Below are 24,127 nucleotides of genomic sequence, written 5' to 3'. Positions count from 1 at the left end.
CATGAATTTGTGAATAAAGCAGAAATAAAACTCCCTTTTGTGTAACTCTTGGCATGCTGGCAACTTTCTTCATTTAGGTCTATGAAATCTCATGTTATACAGTAGGCTATAAAGCTGATGCTTCCACCACAAAGAGACATTTCACAAATTTTGAAAGGCAGCTCTGTTCTCTTTAATTGTATATGTTAAGATAAATAATGATATCTAAAGACAAAATAATTGCTTAAAATGGGAATTTGTTCCTGTTGCCTTCATTAAAAGTAACTGAATCAGAAATACAAAGCAGTATATAGTGTCTTTTCTCACAGTGATCCCAGAAACAACAGAAATTCCGACAGCTGCATGACATTCCCAGAGCATTTTCTCTTGCCTCAACTATCCCCTGGAAGCTTGGCTTGCATCACATGATTCAGTGAAATATATCTTAGCCTACATTAACAAACCAAGAAACCATAGCTATGACCAGTATTTCCACTGGAAGAGAACAGACACTGCAACAAAGGAATTAAACAGGACAACAGGCAAGTTTATTTGACAAACATACTGAGAAATTTTACTCTGTATCCTACCTCTTTCTGTTGAAGCTGATTGCGGTACTCAATAGACAACTGCTTTATTTGCAGCTCTGCTGCTTCATGCTTTTCTTCTAAGTCACTACAGACTTTTTTCAGTCTATCATTCTATCAAAAATGAGAAATGAATGTTGGTAAACTCAGAGCACTCCTTAAAGAATCAGAAAAGCAAAAGGCTACTGAACAGAAAAGAAGTAAATTAAATTGTACAGGTTTCTCATGCTATTTAATTCAAAACACACAGTAACAGCAATGTTCAAGCGTGGGCCTAAAATCATGGTCACATCCAAGCTTTCCATTTTTACATAGCATGGACTCCAGCTCATTCTCAGAAAAAGTTTTGTGATGACCAGAGATAAATGCCAAGGTTTAAAAAACTCACGGCCGAATCACTTGGATCTTAGCAAGATCCACAGGTAGAATTTAAGAATTTAAGCCACAAAGCACAAATTGGAGCTAATACCCAGTGTTCTCTCTCTGACCTTAGCCAATAGCAGATGGCAAAAAACTAGATAGAGGACAAGCAGGAACAGTTATGGCCCCAAAACAGTATCTTAACTTCACAATGCTCTTAAGGGCTGAAGACATACATGAAAGTTGTTTGTTTAGAGACATAAATAAAGTCTCAAGACCAACAAGTCTCTTATAAGAGCGCACAAAGCTACTTTCCATGAGGACACATGAGATTTATAAGTGGTTTTGGAGGAGCATGAGCAGCCATAGCTATGTCAAAAATGATCATACGGTAGGACAACAGAGAGAGAACAGAAGCAGGGAAAACGCCCACTCTTTTCAGAGCTAAGCCTACTGCTGCAGTCCTAGTCCACATGATAGGCAGGAACAGTCATAGCATGCAGCAGTTAGCAAAACATGAAAACTTGCACCACATGCATACACCAATAAACCAATGTGCCTCCCTAACTGTGATGGCAGTTTGTCACAAAAAGTCACATTCTAATGCCACTGTCACCGTTGTTTCTGGATTTACCCAGGGACAAGCAACTTCAGTGCAATATTTCAACTTTATACAAAACAAATTCTATGCATTGCTCTTAATTATAATAGTGTTTCAAAATGTCTTACTTCAAACTTCTGTGCTGCATTAATACTTTCTATTTCTCTGAGTCTAGAATTGGACACATGGAGTTCTGTTGCTGCATCTGAAAGAAAGTGAAAATTATTAATACATATCTTACTTCAGACTGCTTTAATGTTCATTCCTAGGTAAATATCAAAAGTTGTTTTCATCAGAACACTGTAAGAATTATTTTTCAGACAATCTTTCTGAATGTAATTTAGTTCACTCATATTTAGGCTTTAAACCAAATCAAAACCCTAACAGATTAGTATGGATTTAAGCTTTAAAGTAAGGGAGATAAAAATGTTTTACTTGACTATTTCGTGTCCCTGAATCTGTTTCTCATTTCAGACTTGCTCCTGACCTGAGAGTTGTGTGTTTCTCTGTAATGCCGTGTGAAGTTTCAAAACAAGTATTAATTCCATTAAATACACATAACAGTGACTGAATTTTCAGAATAAAAAATGAACCACCCACACCCAACAAAACCCACACAACAAAACATCAACCCTGTAAGAGTCATTGTCTCTTAAAAAGGTGATACATCTACTATGCCAGTTAATCCAATAGAAAAAGCACATAATTCGAGATATACTTTAATGACCAATCTTCCTCAAATTGACTATGTTTATTTCTCCTATGTCCCACCTTTAACGGACAGAAACACCACATTTCCTTTTATCAATGAGAAATATCCCGAACTGACTATAAAGCAACCTTGACAATATTTCAAAATTTGAAATAAGTACAAGTTCCAAGTAAATACTGTATTTCATAATTTCCTACGTGCTGTTTAAAACTGAGACAGCTCAAGCACTGCAGAGGCAACAATTTACACATGAAAACTGCGAAACAGAAGATGTGCAAGTCCATAATCCACAAACAACTGATGGCAGTCAAAACACTGAATGCAAGGGTAATACTAAAAACTAGGAAACTTTTACCAACTAGGAAATTTAAAAAACCCAAACTGTAAGGAAGTACTTGAAAAGTTTTGTTTAGGCCACACAGTATTTAAAGGTCTTTATAAAAGAATACTTGGATGACACTAGATTTTTTACACCCTGGAGTCTAGTAACCCATACAAATACACTACTCTGAAATTTTTAGGAAAATTAAGATGTTGACAGCAGTATCTAGCAGTGAAGTACACCTGGAAATACCTACTGAACATCAGTACATCTCTCTTGCACAAACTCATGCACAAATGTGTGAGTTTACAAATTATCTTTTAAAAAGCAAAACAAACACCCTTGATGACTGCACAGCTCAGGAGCATAAAATAGCTTTCCAAATTAAACTACTACAGATTTTGAAATTTAAAACCATTCTAAGAAAGTCTTCCAGAAAAGTGAAAAAAAATTACTTCACAGTTGTCAGAATTTCTCTCTTCTGAGCATTCTACCTGTGTACCAGAAAGGCCATCCATATGAAACCCATTGTATCAGCTTGCCAACAAGGTTTCTACAACATATGTTTCTATAATATTCTTTCACAATAGATGACAGGTTGTAAATGAAGTAGAACTGCTTAATTTCACATTTAAGATGACTATTCAGAAGTCTTAGCTGTTCTTTGTGGTTCCTATTCTTAACATTGTTTTGAGAAAGCTAACTTTTAAAATAATCTGTAGTTACAAGATCGTAAACAATACTAGGGATATTAATCTATTGATACTTATTATCACATTATACAACTGCTTTACTAAAGTTTTTTCAAAAATTTGTAACAAGAAGTCATTATTAAAAATATGAAGAAAATATTATATTCTAGAATAGATTTACTATTGGTTTATAGAAAATCTTACTCTGATGTCTCTGACTTTTTTGTTCTAACTTTCTGTTTTAAAGATAAATCGTTCTAGCCTCTAATCCTTATAAAGCAAGGGCCATATTTTCCTACTTGGCTGTAAGGGAATTGTAGAACTCGACAGGTTTCTCTGGGCCCAACGGAAATATAAACAAAAACATGACAAACACTGAACCTTTGCCTGTGTGACACGTCAGACTTAGATCACACCAGCAGCAAAACAACCTCTGTACTACAACTCTGCAGTTTTATGGAACCAGTGTAAAAGCAGCTAATTAACTGAGAGTTTAGATAAACTAAGCAAACAGAAAGGAGAAAGAGTGTTGTTTGAGTGCTGTCATTCCGGAGCAACATAACACTTCACGCAATTCAGAAACTTCTGAATAATAAGCCTAAAATAGGTTCACGTTTGCTATTAGAGCCCGGGAATATATTTGTGTATTCTCCAGATCCTGAGATCACAAGAGCAGAATAAAAACAAAGGCAGCAAAGCCAGCAGCATTCGAGAAAAGCACCAAGCCGGGATCAGCTCCCTCCCGGCCAGTGCGGGCAGCGCAAGCCCCGCCGCTGTCGGTCCGGAGGGGACCGGCGGCCGGAGGAAGAGCTCCTTCGCGGAACCAGGCCCGTCCCCAGCCGCTCTTACCGCCCACTTCCTCCGCTCCTTCCAGAAGGATGTCCTTGGTGAAGCTGGAGATCTGCCCGGTGAGCGAGGACAGGCTGTCGCCCACTTGCCCCAGGGACTGGCCCAGCCCCGAGCCCAGCCCGCCCAGCCACGACGCCATCGCGGCTCGGAGGGCTCCGGGCCTCGCTCGGCCCCGCCGGGCGGCCCCTGCAGCCGGTTCCTGCGGGCCAAGGGGCCGCCTCCGCTTCCCCTTCTCCTGGCTACAGCGGGTCGCGGCTCCTGCTGCGGACTCAGCACACCGGGCTCGGCAACTCCTCCGCCAGCGCCGCGCGCATCCTCCCGGCTCAGCTGCTCCTCCCGGCTTGTTTTGTCTTGTCTCGTCCCGGCTCAGCGACTCCTCCCGGCGGCTTCGGCCGCTGCCACCTCAACGGCAGCCATGACACCCCTCCCAAACACCATCGAGAGCGGCAGCCCGGGCTAGAGCGCCCCCTCGGAGGCGGACATGGCGTGTCCGCGGAAGCAGAGGATGCCGGGATTGTGGCGGAGCCGCGGGCGGGGCGCGGCGGCGCGGAGCGCTGTGTGATCAGCGGGCACTCGCCCGGCGGGAGGGAGCCGGGCCATGAGCAAAGCAGTGTGCTGCGCACGGGAACAGACACGATTTGTGTTCGAATGTGTTCTCACAAAACACACAAGACCTGAAACTCCGGCTGCTTTGGATGTAAATGGAGTGGATAGGGAAGAGGCGACTGAGAGGGGACCTAGTCGATGTCTATCAGCGTCTCAAGGAGAGGTGCCAAGAGGCTGGATCAGGCTCTTCTCGGTGGTTCCCAGCAACAGGACAACGTTTGTGCAACGGGCAGAAAGTGCTGCACAGGAAGATCCACCTGAATATCAGGAAGAACTTGTTTACTGTGCAGTGACTGCACACTGGAACAGATTGCCCAGAGAGGCTGTGCAGTCTCCCTCACTGGAGGTATCCAGGAATCATCTGAATTCTGTGCAATGTGCTCTGGGATCACCCTGCTTGAGCAGGGAGGTTGGACCAGATGACCTACTGTGGTCTCTTCTGTGATTCTTGATTGGATTTCCAGCCAGAACGCCAACACTGGTCCAATTCAAAATTCTTTTTGATCAAGCGAGGTATTTAAAATTATTTGGGACTACAAGGAGTACTGCACTGTGCAGAAAAAAAGCAGTTTTGTATCAGTCAGAATTGATACTGCTATAAAAAAATGTGCATACCGGGAATAAAATACAGGGCAGTTGGCTCATTGCCCGTTTCAAATTGACAACTACATAAAAAGATGCGTAATTAAAGCACCACATCAACGGCAAAATGAAGCTGAGGAGAGCATTTCACAGGTGAAATCTTAGATTTTTAGAGGTCTGAGAATGCAGCAGGCACAGAACACATGCTCTAGAGTTACAAGCTGGCAAACACAACGAGCCAGATGGGGAACAATCTGCTTCTTGCTTCCCAAACAGTATCTTGCAGAGCCTTGGTGAAGGGTTGATCGCTGGCCTGCAATACTGTATTACCTTTTAGCTTTACTGTCCTCTGTCACTCACAGGCAACCCTAAGGCTGGCCATGGTGTATGGTCCAGGAGTTTAGAAGTTAAAAGTTCTCCAATAAAGATTGTTCTCACTCTTCTTCACTGAACAATTCGTCTATCAGGTTTATACCTGATTTTACTAGTATATTGATTTAATGGCATACTTGCCACCCTAACAATTATCCATAATAAAACCAATCATACACCACTTCAAATTCATTTCTGGCTGAAAAAAAAGAGGCATTAAAATTGTAGGAAGTACTAGTGCTGTGACATAGCATGGAATGTAGATAAATCTTTATCAGTATTATTAATTTGCAATATTGGGTTTAATGGAGATGAAAAGTTTACAATGCTCAAAAGACCCCTTATCATTGGTTTAACAAAACCCATATGGGTCCTCATGACAGTAAAGATGTGTCATTTAGTGTTGGGCTAAATAATCTTTATGGGAAACTCTCCTAGCATTTTTTCAACAAAGACCAGGGACATCCTGCAGATGTTTAAAATATTTAGGGATGATAAAAATGTCTTCTATTGTAGGTAATTTTATAATGCCAAGTAAGGCATGTAGTCAATAAAGTAGCACAGAAGGCTTCTTGTCCACTCTTTTTAATTACTACTCCTGCAAAACTAGAAACTGACTATTTAGCATTGCAAGTAATTTTTTTAGCTGTCTGACTTCATCCACTGTTAATAAGGGCACACAAATCATCCAGTATACTCTGTTTTGACTAAGCTACAAAAGCAATGCACAAAAAGAGTGAGTATCCTGGCAGCAAGGGAGGAAACTGTATCTTACTTTAAAAATTACAAAGCATACAATTTTTAAAGATGTAACATAACTATAATTGGCACCAACTTCCTTCCTTAACAGGAGCCTCTTTACACAACTTTTGGAGTATCAACAGATGCAAAGACATCAGATGATGAAATGTCAGCAATGGAAAACTACCCCACTGCTGATGTCTACACACCTCTGGTGCAAAGCCCACTGATACCAGGGATGAGATTTCAATGTTTGATGATTCTGTGCCCAATCTGCACATACAGGAAAGCACATGTGCAAACACAAGAGAAACATTAGAAGCTATAATCATATTTATTTAAAAAAGTGATATCAAATACAACCATATATATTCATGCCTATTTGGAGAGCATTTTCAAAATACCGAACAGTGCTGCCATTTTCCAGTCAAAACAATGACAAAGCATTTCAGCTTTCCCTTTTAAAATCTTTTCAGTATTCTATGCTTTATATACACAAAATAGACAAAAATTATACAGGAATCCAGAGCCAAAGATGTGATATGAAAACAGTCTTGACAAAAAAATCTATTACTGAAAATGATTTCTAAAATACACAACTATTAGGCAAGAGATGAAAAAAATTATTCCCTTACAAAATCCTAACTCTACCCTGATTTGTACACAGGGGTTTTCATGTAGCAAAAAATAAAATTTTATCAATGCTTACATGCTTTAAAGACAAGATCAAGGTTTTTACCTTGTTTTTTTTTCATTTTGCTTTTGGACAATGGCATTTAAATATTACATCCCTTTGTTCAAACTCTTATAAAAAAGTCCCGTCCTGAATTCACACAGTGCCTGTACTGAGGATGGGGGGAGATTAAAAGAAAAGTGTAGTTATAATTATTTTTCTTAACAAAGAAAATAATGTATAAATATTTTGATTTGGTAAAAGCAGTTGAAAAGTCACACATACTAACTGTCTGAAGAACTGTAACTGGGGAAGGAGGTGACTACGGCAAGTTAAATACTACACCATTCCCTCCATCTCTGAAATGTAAATAAGGCAAAATGTGTGTATGAAGATTAGAAAAGTTTATTGCAAAAGAACTCCTGCTTTTAAGATGAAAACCTGGATACGAGACAAAGCTACTAATTCTACATTGAAGAATTGAGTATTTGGACCAAGCCAGTTTGAATGTAGTAAGTATTATTCTCACTTGAACAAATGATTCTGTGTGTATGGAATAGATATGTACATATTACCTGTTAGACTTCTTTTCCTTCTTTTTTGTAATGATTTGTGAATAAAAGATTTTCCAGGACTTAAGTTTGTTTTATGCAAGACAGTAATGGCTTACCAAGCGAACAACATAATTTTCTACCTAAGCCCTTAAAAAAAGTTTCCACATCAATTTTTCTTCTCCTTGGATTCTTATTTCAATCCTTTAAAAGTGATGTGCCGGTAACACGAATTGCAAAATAATACTTCTTTGTAAGTATTATAAGTATTGTAACTAGAGTTCTAGTTCTCTGATCCCATTCCCCTATACTGTATTTTTCAGTATAAAGGCCACCATTTTTATGTTTTCATCATTATTTGAACCAATAATTAATTCTAGAAAATTTCACATTTTAGAACTGTAACATGTTCTTGTTCATCTTTAAAACCTGTCGATTTTGTAGAAGACAGAGCAGCTTGCAAATGATATTTGTCTACTAGATACCCGCAGAAACCATTTTAACCCCCCTACCATTCTGTAAGTTTGTAATAGAAGCAATAGTCCAACATTAAAACACATCATAGATTTAAATTTGTACTGGTTATTTTCAAGTAGTCTGCAAAGGAATAAAGTATGACAAGTAAGAAGAGTACCTTAGCTGAAAATCACACTTAAATTTGCTGCAGTTTTTTGAAGGGCACAGGAAGACCAAATGTTAAAGTATGCCAGAATTGTAACAGATTAGTTTCTAGATTAGTTTTCTAACAGATTAGTTTTCTAGTCTAGAAAAATGTAAGCATTTAAACAGCTCATATTTGTACCTGCTGCGCCTAACAAGAACTGCATACAAGCATGACTGCATTACAACTCTTGTTCCTCCTGCCCTCACTGTAAGACCATGAAAGGAGTTTGCAGAATTATACTTAGAGCAGTAATTTTGGAAGATATTTCTTGTATCACTCACTCCCCCTGCTCCTTTGATTTCTACTGGCAGAAAACCATAAATTATGTCACATGGACCATTCACTGGAAAACAGTAAAAATCTGTTGAATGAATGAAGTCTGAAATTCCCTCGAATATAATTTTGTAATTAAAAAAAATTTTTAAAAATCAAAAAAAAAAATCAATGTCTGCTCCCTTACAATGGACTTTGGCCTAAAGCTGTAACATGGAAAAAAACCCAACCCTTCAGCTTGACAGGGTAGATAACACCAGGAGGATGCTCTAAATTAGTAAACACCTTAGAAGCATAGTTAAGCCACATTGAGAACTGTTTACCACTGAAAGAATGCACACCAAAAAATGACATCAGTGTTTTATTGACAGTGTCTTGGCAGGTCCAGACATTTTGAACCTGGGACCTGGGTTATAAAATATGTACTGTCAGCAACTAGTATTAGTCTTTTCCTTAGGTACAGTTCAAATAGAGACCCTGTCACTCCCTACAAGTCCTGAAAGGAGGTTGTAGTGAGGTGGGTGTCAGCCTCATCTCCCAGGTAGCAAGTGACAAGATGAGAGGAAATGGCCTCAATTTGCACCAGGGGAGGTTCAGGTTGGGCATCAGGAAGTATTTCTTCACTGAAAGGGTTGTCCACCATTGGAACAGGCTGCCCAGGCAAGTGGTTGAGTCCTCCCTCCCTGGAGCTATTTAAAAGAGGTGTAGCTGTGGTGCTTAGGACCATTACATTTAGTGGTGGACTTGGCTGGGTTAATGGTAAGTGACTTTTGATGTGACATGAAAGTTCAACAGCAAGCCTGCATGTTTTAGTGATTATAAAATCATGTAGCTGGCCTGGGTTAGTCAATGAGATTTAAGGGGCTGAGATTTTTTTTTTTTATATAGGGCTGCTAGAGCTATAGAAATAATACATTTTGATTATATTTTCATAATAGAGGATAAAAGGTCTGAGTTCCAAGTACTGGCATCAGATTGCCAGTCTACACCTATTTATAAAAATGACTCTTATTTCAGAATTAGTTTATGGCACAACCAAAAAAGGAAAATTAAGCTGTGGTTAATTGACAGATGAGAAAAAAAAAAAAAAATTAGTGCTTTAGACACCTTTCTTCATTTCAGTTTCATAGAAATTTCAAACTGAAAGCAGAAAATCACATCCTGAAAAGTATAGCATTTCAAAATGGCACACACACAGATGGACTTTTAAAGTCACTTTTCAGCTACATTAATTTAACACATTACAAATAATTATAATGTGCATGACTATTATTTGAAAAAGACAAAATGCAGTTTTTAAAAAGTAGTGCTGTCTCATGTCATAATCCATATTGTGTAACACAAACCAGTGGTTCTGGTGACATTGGTGAAAATCCAGCACACAGATAAGAAAACCAAAATTTAGCCCAATTATGTATGATATAATAATATCCTAAGCGATCAGGAAACCATTGCTGTAAACAAATCTTTACTGAGAGGTAAGAGCCCTTTCATGTACAGTACTACTTGATGCTGAATGTGTATTTCCATCTAACTACCATTAATTTCCTACTAATTTTAATTAAATGTTACTGTTGTGCAAAGATGTAACTTCGAAGTATTTTGATAAAGAAATTTGGGGTTATTTTTGAAAGATTCTTAGAATGCCTGTGCTAACTGTTAATGCTTTAACTGGACTACAGCTTATATACTCTATCTACAACATATTTCCATATAATTTATATGTAAACAGAATTTGTATTTCAAGCACCATTTAGGAAAATGAAACATCTCTCTTTTGTTGCACTGAAGTTCAAAGTCAGGTTTGGTCACCCTGTTACACATTCATCCTGGATATCAAAGCAAATGTCTTACAATCCATACCATAAGCTCTCTCACATACTTTGCACTTCCCAATTTTTCTCAGGATCAGAAACAGCATGATAAAAAATTTTAAGGTGCGTGAATAAAGGCCATTCCTGAAAAAACTGCAACATTCTGACAGACACTCATAGAAAGCATTTCAGAAAGAACATCCACACAGGCATAAATATTCATTCTTAAAAGAGCTACTTGCACAGGGGTCATTTCAGACTGCAGGAATGCACCTCGTGTGTGGCACTGACTTTATGGCACCTAAATCCCCTCCTACTTTCTCCTAGACTCCGTTACAGCTCTTTCATACTGAAAGGCTAGAATGAAGGGTTGAGCTTGAAGAGGAAAAGACTCTGGAAGAGGTAGAAAAGAAAACCTGTTCAACCCAATTGAGTATATGCTGCTTTTGTAGTAAAAATACAGTGGCTTAACAAGAAAGAACGTAAGAATACAATAATTAAAAACAAACAAGAACTACAAAAAACCCCAAGCCAAATAAGGCAAGTTATCTGCTAAAAGGCAGTATGTTAAACATGAACCTAAAATTTTACAATTGGAATTAAAACCAAAAACTGTTAAAAAGTCAGAAATCACTGAAAGACTCAGGAATAACATGATAATCAACAATACACTGAAAATTTTGTCTTGAATTGAAAAGCATTAAATTTAGGGATTCTTGTTTCTCCTGCAGAATGGATCATTTCAGAAGTGGACAGCAGGATCAAAAAGTTGACATTAAGTCATTAATAATAAACAATCACAAGATAAATAATTTAAGATGAATGGAACTTAATTACTCTCCCCATTTTAGAGTGATCTATTAAAAAGAATTTATGCGCATAACTTACTACTCGTATCTGTTTTTCCATTAGTACTGAAGAAAATCAGTTGATGCTGTTTTCAGCATCATTTGTATCTTCTATAGAATTCTTCAAAACAATTTAAACTTGTTTTTTAAATGCAAGTTACAGCTGCTACCCTTGTCTAATTTTGTTTGTGTGAACAGTTCTATTAATTTTAACAACACTACTCTTGTGAGCAGATGTTTTGTAGTAGGAGTGCTACAGTTCTCTAAATTAGTGCAATCTTTTTTGTATTTGCAGACCCTCTCTAAACTGACCTCCAGCAGCCCCCCTTTCATTCCTGCTTCCAGAACTCTGAAATGAACCCTGTTTGTGCAACATTCACACAGTAGAATTTTAATGGAGACTTAGCATTTTGACAATACGAGGGGAATAATGATGTTATTTCTCCTCTTCTGAATTCAAGTGGTTTCTAACAGACTCCAGAGACATATTCATGGCTGCTTGAAGCATGTCTTCTTCGCTCATATCACCTCCTAAAGACAATAAATGCATACAAGCTGTAATAAATTCACAGTTCTTAATCTCAGTTAAATGTTTTTGTTGTTTCTTTTGTCCACACCCCCCTTTTCCCACCCCACCCACAAAACTGGCTTTGTTATTATAATCACTGAACATTTTGCAAATAGTTTTTTACTGACAAAAGGCAGTTTGCAACCATACACACCAATTTTGGATCATCAATACCTAACACTGGTAAGGTCTACACATGTTCTTCTGAAAACTGGTTCCAATAATTTTGTCAGATATTACTCCAAGTTGTCATACAACTTTAAAAGTAATTTAGAAAACACATAGTTGGCACAAATACCATCAAAGATTCCAATTTGTAATGCTCAAGACAAACAAAACAACAAAAAGCAAAGCTAGAACTCAAGTGGTCTGCTAGCAATGCTCTTCACTTTGAAACAGAATATTGCCATTCAAAGGGAAACAGGCTTTTCAGGAAAGTGATCCTTTCCTTCACTGCCAGTACAGTAACAGCTGTGATATGCAGTTGGAGTGGCTGCTGAAGTGACAAAGTAGGCAGACAAGGAAAATTAAGAAACAATACAAAGATAAAAAGGACACATTTCAGCGTTGGATGTAAGTTTAAAAAACAATACCTGGGCCAGCTTCTGGAGTGCTTGAGCTGACAGTTGCCTTATCCTGTAGGTTTGGGGTCTGATCTTGCCGCTGTAGCTGTTGTTGCTGTCTGAAAGTGTTATAAATTTATAAGAGAATAAGATTAACATCAGTATGAGACTTGAATCGAGTTCATTTCATTGCAAGGAAGGCCAAGAGTCAGAAGTAGAAGCTGTTTGGTACAGTAACACCCCTGTGCCCAAAATCTCTTTCATCATTTCACCCTGCTAACCTTCAGACACCTATCTTCCCAGTATTACACTCCAAGCCACATGACTATTTTCCCAGGATTTGGAAGCTCTGCATTCTTATCCTATCATGCCAGGTCTAACTCCTCCCATCCATACCATTTCTCCCTGGTCTTTATTTCCTCCATTACTGTAAGACCGAGATCAGGAAAAACTACAATAACCCAACTATGTATTAAGAAGGTACACCGGAACAGCAACATAAAATACGTACAATGCTTTTGTGTGATGCACATGAGAAGCATCACTACCAGAAGCAAAGTCTTAGAGAAATAATACTTCTTGTTGGGAAGGTAATTGCAGAAATTTACAGGATTTCATTTAAAATACTTCTATAATGTATGTTTTGTTTTCTTTCCTCACAAGACTTCCAGTAGCAGCAAGACTACTGCATTATTATGTTAGGAAATCATGTTAAGACAGAAAAGGTGTGCTGGACCTTAGTAAGAAACCCATTCACACCCCAAAAAGCACTGAAAAATACAACATGTACTTCCACATGCAGTTTTCTATCAGCTACTTTACTTTTCAAAATATGCTTGTCTTCTCCTTCGCAGTTCTTCTGAGGAAAGGGAGTCTGTCTGACTGCTGTGCGACGACTGAGGAACATTCTGTGGTAATGAGCCTGAGAGCTCACTTCGACGGCTACCTAAAACCAGAACATGCCATATCCTACTAATTATAGTAAAATGAAGTTAGTAAATTAAATACAGCTTAAAAAATGTCTTCAAACTTGAGGAGAAGAAGAAAGAGACTTGTTGGAGAGCTAAGCACCTAGAGTAACTTTTAACTTTGCCTGATACTCTCTTTCCTTCTCACCTTAGAACTGTTTCCCTTTCCTCCTGCCACCCTTTGCCAATTCATTCTTCTTTCCTAATAATCAATGCCAACATGTAAGTTACAACTTTTCAAAAGGCAGAAGGGAGATGGCTACAGGCAATTCTGGATTGTCCTTCCATGCCTAAAACCAGTCTTTCCAGAGAGCTTGACGCATGCTGGAAAGAGTGCCTGACAAACTGATTCCAGTAGTTGCTTAAAGCATAAGCAACACAAGCAACTGTAAGAAATTTAGATGAGCACTGCACCTTGCATGCTGAGCTGAATGGCTCTGCGAAGATCAGCTTCTTCATCCTCCATATCAATTTCCTGCCTACTTAGAGCTAGGGCTCTCTGAAAATTCTCTTCATCTTCGTCTAACATGCCTGTTCCATCAAAGGGATGGTTAACTTCTATTCCTTGGTCCACATCACTTCTGGGTAGCCTGTGAAATCCATACATTCATCGCAAAATTCAGACAGAAATCACATTAGGTTTTATCATGAGGTTTAAAATTAGTATGTTCTGCTGATTTAACTCTAGGTTTAAGTTTGGAAAAAATATTTCTCCTGTGAAAGTCTGTTATATAAACAAATATTTTCCTGAAAAATGAAAAAGCACAAAAAGGGCTGCAAGCAACTGCAGTGCAACCTTAACATATATTTGCCACATACTGCACTCTAAAACAACGCACATGGTGACAAGAAGCTGTTAGATAGTAAATCATCAAAAATTATAAGCCCACAAAAAGCCATGATACATGTTATTCAAACCTACTGCTATTGAAACAGTTATACCAGCAGAAAATGGTGCATATGGTCTCCTTCTCAGGAGGCCTGGAAGACCACACAAAAGCAACCCATGTAAACTGTACACACTTTCTATGTTACTGCCAATCATTCCACCGATTTACAACATCAGTTTAACTTTACAAAGCGGAAAAATAATGAATTCCTCTGAGAAGCCTTAAGCCTTTTTATCAGTATGCAATTTGTTCGCTATGCAACTTCAATGAAATCATTGCAGAAGTAGTACTTTCTATGCTTTCAACGATGTTTTGTATTAGCAGAATGCACCAAAAATGAGCAGCACCACAATGTTACAGCAAAATTATTCCAAAAGAGAAGGCTGAATGATTTATATGATGTGGAAATCAGAGATCAGTTTCTCATTCTTTTCTACTTATGACGGAATGCACAAACCAGTCTGAATTATAGAATAATTACTATTAACAGTAGTTTATCAGATATGCTAACCCATTTTCCTCTCCGAGTCAAAAATCTGCAGTATAATATGCTTATGCACATTAGACTCAATGGAAAGACTGGAATCCTTATTAAGGCAGCTTTTACCCACTTAAAAATACACCATTTGTTGCCAATCAGCTTGCTTTTACTGTGTGCAACAGCAGTAAACATTGAACTAAATGTACTTCTTATTACTTCCAAATTGCAAATCAATCACACGGAACATTATCAAAATAAAATCTTTATTTACCTCTGATCTCTTGACTGTGCTGCCTCTTCTCCAATCAGTTTTGGTCGCTGCATCTGCTGTACCCGAATCATCTGCAGTAGCTGATCAGCCTCACAGTCTGGCAGGTCACCTTTTACTACAAATATGGAATAACCTGAGAAAAAGAAATCATAAGTCTACAGCACTAAAGTGCAGATATAAACACTCTAAAATGCACACTATATGGAATACAATCATGTGCAACTTAAGATGTAAGACTCCACCTTTCATTATAAGGAGTTGGGTTATTTCACTATTTCAATCATAAAACTAAGGGTAGTTAACTGAATACGTAAGTTCTAAGAAATAATGGTTATTACCTACTTTTAATTAATGAGATTTAACATCTGCAAGTTACTATTACCTTCCTGTTGTAATTGAGCCAAGAAAAGCGCAAGATATGTATCTGATATTAGTTCTGGACCCATCAAGAGAGAGTTCAAGTTAAACCACTGTAATTAAGAAAAAAAGAAGGTTGAGAGAACAAATTAGCATGAAGACTACTCAGTAATCCATTCCTGTACATTGTGGTAATTTTCTATTATGGAATATCCAAATAAATCTATTAAAATAAATTACCAAATAAAAGTTTTTTGAAGCATAATACCTATACTGGTAAAGGTTACCCTTCAAATACTCTAACAGGACATCTGAAGTGTGGAAATTACCACATGCTCTCTCCCATTACTGAATACTGGTACCAGGGAAACACAGTAAAACAGATAATCCTTAACCATTGTATTTTGATTTATTTCAGACATCATTCTAAAATTCTGATTAATCCTAGTTTTAAACCTGAAACTAATGAAGCAAGAAACCCATCATCAGTTAATGCTGTGTGTTAAGAAATTAATAGATACAGGAAATAGACATTACTTCCATTAAATACTTTCATTGAACATTCCACCTTTAATAGCAGGTGAAGCTGAAAACTAGCGTTTACCCTTCTCTCAGATAATTTTTAAACTTAAAAATGAAGAAAAATTTACTCAAATTTAATACGCTGAGAGTACAGCACTATATTACAAGAAGGGACACTTCATATAAACATACACAACTCATTTCTAGTTCCCCAAAGACCATAACTAGTAATTTATAATACTTCTAAGAGAGAAACAGTATTATACTTACATAAAACTTCTAGAGAGAAAATACATTCAATGTGAAACAAAATATTCCACCCTTAAACCCCCATATATATCAATGAAACTGAAGAACTTTTTTTTAGACCTCCTCATTCAATATTGTCCATTTTTAACCAGGAAGCACCATTTGAGATAGAAGAAGGAGAATTCTATCTCCATCCTCACAGAAATGCACTAATCTACCCAAACCTCCATATATGCACCCATACACTTGCAGCCAGGCCCATACAATAATATAAATTACTATCTACCACCCTGTCGTGCAATCAATTTGCCAAAAACACTCTTTGCCACTAGGAATGGGTAAGAAGACCAACAGTGTAGAAAAACACAGAAATAAAAAGTTGGGTAAAAAATATGATGGACAGACTATGGCAACTTTTAAAAGGCATTATGGAGGAGAAAGTTTTGTGAAACTAATTTTGCTTTAACTGTAACAGAAGAGAAGCAGGTCAAATAAATCTAAGTCCACCTATTTTGTCAAATCTTCTCATTACCCTCTAGATAACAGAAACTTAGTATTGTCTTCATGTGGTTACAGGCCACACATACAAAAAGACAAAAGACATCTCCCCTCCAACTTAGAATGCTTTGGGTTAGAATGCTCTCTCATAAAATTCCACCCAACACGGTTCCATTGTATAATAAGGAGCACTTCCATAATTTAAAAAAAAAATCCAGCCTTTTTGATATCAAATAAACAAAAATTGTCTGTAAACATTACCCATACTTTTAAACTAAAGCAGAACAGTAGAGTTTAGTTTTCTCATTCATGGGTGATTTTTCTTTATTTTTTTAAATCTGGATGACAACATAAATAGCCAGAACTTACAAAAATGAACCAAATGGGCAAAGAGACCCCTGTCCCACTATTACAGAATCTAAAAGCTGTTTTCCATGAATGTTTTCTATGAAAAAAAGCCCTAAAAAAAACCAAACACCAAATCAGCTCATGTTGTATAAAAGCTTATGAAGTATGATCCAGAACAATGACTGGCTACTGAAATAAAACACTGCATTGGTGCTGTAAGGGACATGGATATGAACTGAGTTGGTACATAGGTACCACATACTAACATGGCCATCCCTTACCTTTAATAACTATTTCCTGCTCAGAATACAATTGTTTCAAAGTTTTATATAATACTACAAAGTTGTGATTCTACTTTCCCAACCCTCATTCTAATGGATAGTCTTCTGAGTATCCATTATTATCCATCAAAACTTTGAACTTTTCCTTATATCTACTGCCTATTTAAACAAACAAAATTATTTTACCATGTCAGTAACTTATTGTATTAAAATAAGTTTGCATTCTGTAGGGATCCCAATCCTTGTTCAGGATTCCCTACTCCCTCCCACCCCTCAAACAATTTTTCTTCAGTACTTCATGCAGAAAAAAAAAAGTAGTCTAAGAAGTCACATAAGACTCTACCAGAGCTGCAGCTCTCTACAGGACAGATTCACAAGGGAATTGATACTACCATCTTTCCCCAGGCTAACATTAACAATGACCTGCCTGGCATTTTTGTAATAAAACAAACATTTACTTTTTTTAAAAAATATGGGATACTATTAAACCAAACTGCAGCAAAAGCTTCAAAAGGGAAGGACAATCTACTTGCAACCACTTTTCCACACCCATTTCTGAAGTAAATTTTAAAATAAAAAAAGACAGTGTCACCTGTTTTCCTAACTTTCGAACTGTAAACCAGTGTTCCTTATAATTACAAATAAATGATTTTTCATTTCTGTAAAAAGAAAAACAAAAGGTATAAATAAAATTAAATACTCTAAAATCAGAGTACATAATAATGTTTAAGATGTTATCACTAATTCGAACTTATATAATAATAAAGTTTCAGTAATACAACCATTTATGTTACATTACCGAATACTCATACTGCTTTTATAATATTTAGGAAGTTGTCAATATCACTGAAATTTCCATATACCTGTGATGCCACAGATACTAAAATATCATGAAGGCAAAGAGGACAGATGTTCTCATGCACCCCCAAAACAAAACAAAAAGTCCAAGTCAGGGGATAATACAAACATCAAAATGCAGCACAGCTTGAAACAGCAATTTTAAAGAAACATTATTTAAATCATAGATTAAAAGTCTTACATAGGATCGATCCCAAGTCTCTGATATTCTGGGCTGTTGAAGAGGATTAGTTCTAAACCCCACACTTTCAAGGCATTGCTTATAACCTGTCAAAAAAATAACACTTTTCGTGAGTCAAACTAGTTCAAATCTAAATTCAAGCAATGCAACCATCTTAGCTACACTAAACAATTATACTGTTTTCATAAAACTTAGATTTCAAAACATTGCCAGGAAACCTAGGAATCACATTACTCAAAATGCAGCTGTCACGAATCTACACGCAACATAACACTCTCATCTTACCTAAGGAGAAGTAACAAAACTAAGATTTAACTCAGCCTTGTTAATGAGTTTACTCCCCCAAACAAAGGTGTAATTTCACCTTCCATAGACACTTCCTAAGTTGTCATCTCTCTACTTGCAATGCACTGCTCTGCCCTTACTTTCCTTCCGCCCCATACAATCTCAATCTTTCTTCACAGTAACTATTGGAAATTTTGTACCACTGGATTATCACAGGATCAGTTTATTGATCTGAGCACCAACTCTTTTACAAAAACTGTTTAAAGCTACACAAAATAACACTGTAAGAATTTTTAAGTTAACAATTCAACTTCCTTTCAGCATGCCAACTGCGCAGCAAATGGCAAAGCAATGACAGGACAAAGCAGTAGAACAAGGAAGCATTTTTTCAGCTACTGAAGCAGCCCAATCAGTGATAGAAAGAAAGCCAAACTGTTAATGGTTTCTTGCTAAATAGAAAAACAGCCTAGTCTGCCATAATGAAGAGAGGCTCTTGAAGAAGTCTGGAGCATCGGCAAGCACCACTGAAAGCTTGGGAGACAGCCAAAGATGCCTAGAGCTCTAATCTAGACACAAGCCCCAATTTGGTGTTCAAAGCTTTTTTTGTTGTTGTTTTGGTTTAAGTATTTATTATTAATTACTTTACCCCTACAGCCCTAAAAAAACAAAATCAAAAAACCTAAGAAAAATCTGCAGATCACTGTGATAACCCTGTAAGCATTGCCAAGGGCCTTCCAGTCTCTAACTTGAGAAAGCAATCTGAATTCTGCTTTTTAAACTGCAGTCTGTAGGAACCAAGGTCTACACCTGAAGTGCCCATAAGAAACAGCTTAGAAGTCAAGCTTATTGCCAGCAGATGTCATTTCACAGTTCTGGAATCCATGCTTCTCCTATGTGTTTGAGGGCCCATGAACTGAAGAACTGCAAGTCACTGCTCTTAATGGAAAACACTGAACACTTGGAAGTCCAGCACTTAATCCCATTAAGCCCATAAACTGGTAACTAGATGAAAAAGCTCAATGCCATTTAAATTATAGAGGAGAACATATATTGCATAAACAGGAAATGATGTCAGAGGAGAGCTATGCTTACTTGAATTGAGAAGAATCCACTATCATCCATATTTACAGAAGGCTGCTGCTTGAAGTGAGGTTGGGAGGGAGAAAAGGGAAAAATGGTGTAAGCATAAAAGGTCAAAAATAATTGAATTTTGAAAATAAACATAACTGCAGATTCTTAAAGCAACAACTTATGTCCTTGTCTGTAAGGCTGATTACAATGCCCAAAATAGGCATGTTAATTTAAAACTCAAACCTTTAGAGATGTTCAGTGCTTAAAGGGCAGACAGACATGGGAATTTCTGTTCCTGTCTGACAGTGGCTTACTGATACTGATCCTCCTGATCATGCCTGATCTTCCTACTTGTAAGATGAAGGTAATGTAGCTTTTTGTTGAATTATTGTAAAGCTGTACTAGTAACACTTGAAAATGACACATCCAAGATGCATGAATGAAAAGGCCTATAAATCTAAAAAGCTTTAGCACTAGAAAATTAACCTTGTCTAGCTACACAAGACTAGCAGGTCTGTGCCAGACAATATTACATTTCAGGCAAATATCAAGCAACCTCAAATGAAGATGATTTTACCTGTAAAAATGTTCTGTATTCTTCACTAGATACTCCTCCCTCTGCCATTCTCATCCTTTCTTCCTCATCCAACTGCTGTGCAATAGAGGATAACTCAACAGGACTAAAGTATTCTCCTTGCAGCAAATTATTCAGACAATGTTGAGCACACAATGAGCCCTCTTGCTAATTGTGAAAGAGAAAAAAATATCAATGATAAGAAAAAAAAAAGGGGGAAAAAAGAGAAGAAAATCAGGTTAATGTAAACTCTGTAAAATGACTCAGCCATTTCATTCTGGCAAATTTCCTGCCCCCCCCCCCCCCTCATGCAGAATACCATATATTCTTTCAATGCATTACACTGCAAGCTATAGAATACAACCCTCCCATCCACTTGAAGGGAAAAAACCTAACATGCATACTACTTTATTTCCTCAAAGGAAATAAATTTCATGTAAAAATTGTTTTTGAAAACACCATAAAAATTGCCAGTGACCCAAAAAATCATACAGAGATTCTGCAACCATCAGAACAATGGATTCTATCTTCTTCAAATCATCAATACATGAAAATCAAACAGTTTAGATATCTACTTCCTAGTAGCAAGCATGTTCTGTAACAGACACTCTCATTATTTTTTAACTTTTCTTCCCTTCTGGATGTGGCTATTGACAATCCGCTCTCCATCTTATTGTTGGCAAAGTGATTAGCAGCTGAAGGAGCAGTAAAGCTCCTTTTCCACATGAAATTTACATATAGGAAGTAGATAAAATAAGCTCATACCACTAGTTTGAAAATCTTGAAAACAATGATGGGGAAACAAGAAAAAAATAATTAAATTCAGCATATTAAACAATGAAAATATTTTTTTATTGATAGACCATTTAAATAAAAACCATTTCAGATAATTTGTTACATGTCCAGCATACTACAGATAATAGAAGTATAGTGTAACATTTTTAGAACACCAGCACAAATTTTAAAAGAGCTAAATAACGATGTCAGTCATGATTTTGGAGTGCAAATTTAAAAAATCTCTAATCTGAATGAATGCATGTCAGGCTCTGTAATTTTCATATGAGAGATAAAATACCGCCTCATTAAATAAACCTCACAACATAAACCAACCAAAGCAGTTTCCTATGAAAAGCAATCCTTTTTAAACAAATAACTCCAGGTGCAAGACAAGCAACATAAATTTTAAAATCTTGCTTTTCTCTTTTGTTTTAATCAGTCTTCATTTTTATTTACACTAAGAACTCTACTATACATGCTCTTTGTTAAAAATAAAACCCCTCAAGAACAATACAGAACATCCCTCCCTTGTACCAGACCCACAGAAACTAAGAATACAAGAGTATGCTTTTGAGCAATATTCTTTAAAATTCCATAAAAGCATCATACAAATCATATGTAGAACTCTCCCATGATCTCCCCACAGCAGAAACCTCCAAAGTTCCCTTTACTCCAGAACGTTCCTATGGTTTCATCACTCAGCTGAGCAAAGAGTTATTAAAGCTCCACTGGCTGTACAGCCAGGCTTCAATGGAATCCAGAAACCTCCTCCAGCTCACGCCCTTCCTGCAACAAGAAACTCAAGACTAGACACCAGCTTCTGTCCCTCTGGGACCACATCCTTACTGCTGGTCATATGACAAAACTGTAACAGAAGAACCTGCTCAACAATCACAAGTTTCCCCATCAGAATTATATGAAACCGGTTTAGAAACAGAGGGATACTAAAATACTTCTGAAAATTAGTTGTATTACAGGGTTACATCTTAATTTCACGAAAAGGACCTTTCTGTATCTGTACAGTATTATCTGAAATTAATAAATCTTAATTTTCATATGTAAAAGCTATACACATTAAGTGCCAAATGCAGAAAACAGATCCTACAGTTTTTAACTGACATGAACTTCCATTGTTTTCTGCAGAGAATATTGCCTCTTTTCCATAACCTGAAATCCCCTCATTAAAACCTCTCCTGACATAAACTGCTGCCCTGCTTTCAGTGTTTTCACTCATCTGTATCTTATCAAGGAAAGGACAAACTTCTAAGACAGGGACTCCTGAAGCCCCATCCATCCTTAAATCCTACTTTCTGCAACTGTCATTTCTCTCTAAAAATTGCTTGGTTTTATTAAATTTTCTTTATAAATACCATGTTTCTCATGTCTTTTTATCAAAACAACTGGGGTGTGCAGACACAGCAACATGCAGCACTTCAAAATATTTTGACAGCACTTGATGGGGGAAAAAATACTCCTTAAGACAAAAAGACAGAGATTCAGTTAGATTTTCCTTAAAATAATAACAGAATAAAAATATTTGGTCTTCCAACTTAAAATACATTCAGGTGCAACTTTTTAACTGTGTAACTAACTCACCAGGGAGCACGTATGTTTCACGTGAGAGACTGCCAACTCCCCCTTCCCCAGAATGCGTAGCAACTACAAATTACCATCACCTTCTATCTTTGAATGTATTATGCTTTGTCACTTCAATTTCAGCAGTTTTGTTATTAAACTAGAAAGCAACTTAGTAATAAAGACGTTATTTCATACTGCAATAGGCTAGGCCACGTACGAAAAGACTGCATTTTGTTAAACTATATTCAAACCTAGACCAAAGGTCACTGAAACAGAGGCCATCATGACTGAAATCCAACACTCACCCTCTGAACAGCAGCTACTTAACATCACAACACTTGCCAAATTTTGTAACCCAAACCTACTCAGAAAGAACGCTCCCCAGATTTTATGGATTTCAGAACAATTTTTATAATTTTTTTTAAGGACGGTACACAGCTATCTTACTTGATTTCTTAAGGAAACCAATCCCACACATCAAAACAAAGTAACAGAACTAGTGTTAAGATTAACACAATAAAGTTGAAGAGACGTTGGCAAAATACAAGAAAAAAAGCCAATTATAATTTGAACAACATTGAAACAGAAGTATGTCATATTTGGGAACCTGGATAAATCACAGCAGTTCACAGAAGCATTTGTCCTCCAAACCAGGAAATACTGCTCGGCACACAGAAGCATAGTTTACGAACTGAGATTTCTTTGGCAGGTCTCCCACTCCCTACTCATTACACGACCCCAACCAAGCTCGGTGAAGAGATAGGTCTGAGAGCATAGGACCAGCCCTGCCTGCCGCTGCTTATCCTCAAACTCATTTCTCAGCTATGCGTGCTCTCTCTTAAAAAACGTAAGTAGCTGCAGCCTACACCTCCCCACACGTGGAATCTGTTTCTGCAGTCCCCAGAACACAGTACCCATGCCGAAGCGGACACCGAGGCTCAGCCCTGACTCTCCTTTTCCTGCAAGGCTGGCACAATCCAGCTGGGACGGGCCATAAGCACCGACACCGTCGCGCGAGGGCCCTGGCTCTCCCTCAGGCTGGACGGATGCCCGGGAGGGGCCGCGCGGCGCGGTCCGACACAGCCCGAGCGCACCCCGGGGGCTGCCCCACGGTCAGCGCGGGGACGGGAGGCCCAGCCACCGCCCTGGCAGCTCCTCAGATAAAGCTCGCACGCCTCCCCCGTCTCAGCGGCCCGGACGGCCACAACCGACAGCGCTGTACCGAAGGCGGGCGGGCAGCAGGGCGGGCGGCGGGACCCGGCCGGCCCTCACTCGCTCCCTCACTCACCCGCTCGTGGAAGATTGACTCCATGTTTACTGTGGCGGCCGCAGCCCCCGCCCCACGTGACCGGTCCGGCCAATCGCAGCGCCCGTCGCCCCCCCGCGGCTCAGGGCAGGCCCCGCTGCCGCGCTGGCGCCCCCTGCTGGGGAGGAGGCCGGCGCGCTGACCCGCCGCTGGCCGCGAGCGCCCCCGCGCGGCGGCGGCCGTGCCCGCAGGGAGCGCACGCGGCGCCTGCTCCGCAGCGGCCCCAGGCCCGGCTCTCCGGCACCGCGCTGAGCAGCGCCCGCTCCTGCCGTGCG

The 24,127-nt window shown here is 38.3% G+C and overlaps 2 protein-coding genes across 2 annotated transcripts in view; both read right to left on the bottom strand.

Annotated features, from left to right (window-relative positions):
• TRIP11 (thyroid hormone receptor interactor 11) overlaps positions 1-4,568 on the bottom strand; it is a 29,332-nt gene extending 24,764 nt beyond the window's left edge. Inside the window, exons 1-3 of the mRNA XM_032112987.1 lie at positions 4,103-4,568; positions 1,656-1,732; positions 570-680 (exon numbers count right to left, since the gene is read on the bottom strand). Of these exons, the coding sequence (XP_031968878.1) occupies positions 570-680; positions 1,656-1,732; positions 4,103-4,241 (327 nt within the window). The 5' untranslated portion in view covers positions 4,242-4,568. The remainder of the gene's footprint in view (positions 1-569; positions 681-1,655; positions 1,733-4,102) is intronic.
• A 3,999-nt stretch (positions 4,569-8,567) lies between these two features.
• ATXN3 (ataxin 3) lies at positions 8,568-23,931 on the bottom strand. Its single transcript, XM_032112988.1, has 11 exons — positions 23,835-23,931; positions 20,195-20,359; positions 19,639-19,683; positions 18,262-18,347; positions 17,815-17,881; positions 15,350-15,437; positions 14,968-15,100; positions 13,740-13,915; positions 13,180-13,303; positions 12,388-12,476; positions 8,568-11,757 (listed from the first exon to the last, which is right to left on the bottom strand). The coding sequence occupies exons 1-11, from the start codon at positions 23,856-23,858 to the stop codon at positions 11,663-11,665; spliced, it is 1,092 nt and encodes a 363-aa protein (XP_031968879.1). The 5' UTR covers positions 23,859-23,931; the 3' UTR covers positions 8,568-11,662.
• Positions 23,932-24,127: the final 196 nt, after the last annotated feature.

This window comes from Corvus moneduloides, chromosome 6, assembly GCF_009650955.1.
Source record: "Corvus moneduloides isolate bCorMon1 chromosome 6, bCorMon1.pri, whole genome shotgun sequence".
Lineage (NCBI taxonomy): Eukaryota > Metazoa > Chordata > Aves > Passeriformes > Corvidae > Corvus > Corvus moneduloides.
This window is presented reverse-complemented; position numbering and strand designations above follow the sequence as displayed.

What these genes read in the sequence shown, in the direction of transcription:
- ATXN3 (XM_032112988.1), bottom strand. Translation starts at nt 23,858, where the DNA reads ATGGAGTCAATCTTCCACGAGCGG. An exon ending in TTCGAAAGTTAGGAAAACAG is followed by an intron (nt 15,438 to 17,814) that starts GTGACACTGTCT and finishes TCTTAATTACAG; the next exon opens with TGGTTTAACTTGAACTCTCT. An exon ending in AGACAAGCATATTTTGAAAA is followed by an intron (nt 12,477 to 13,179) that starts GTAAAGTAGCTG and finishes TAACACTTTCAG; the next exon opens with ACAGCAACAACAGCTACAGC.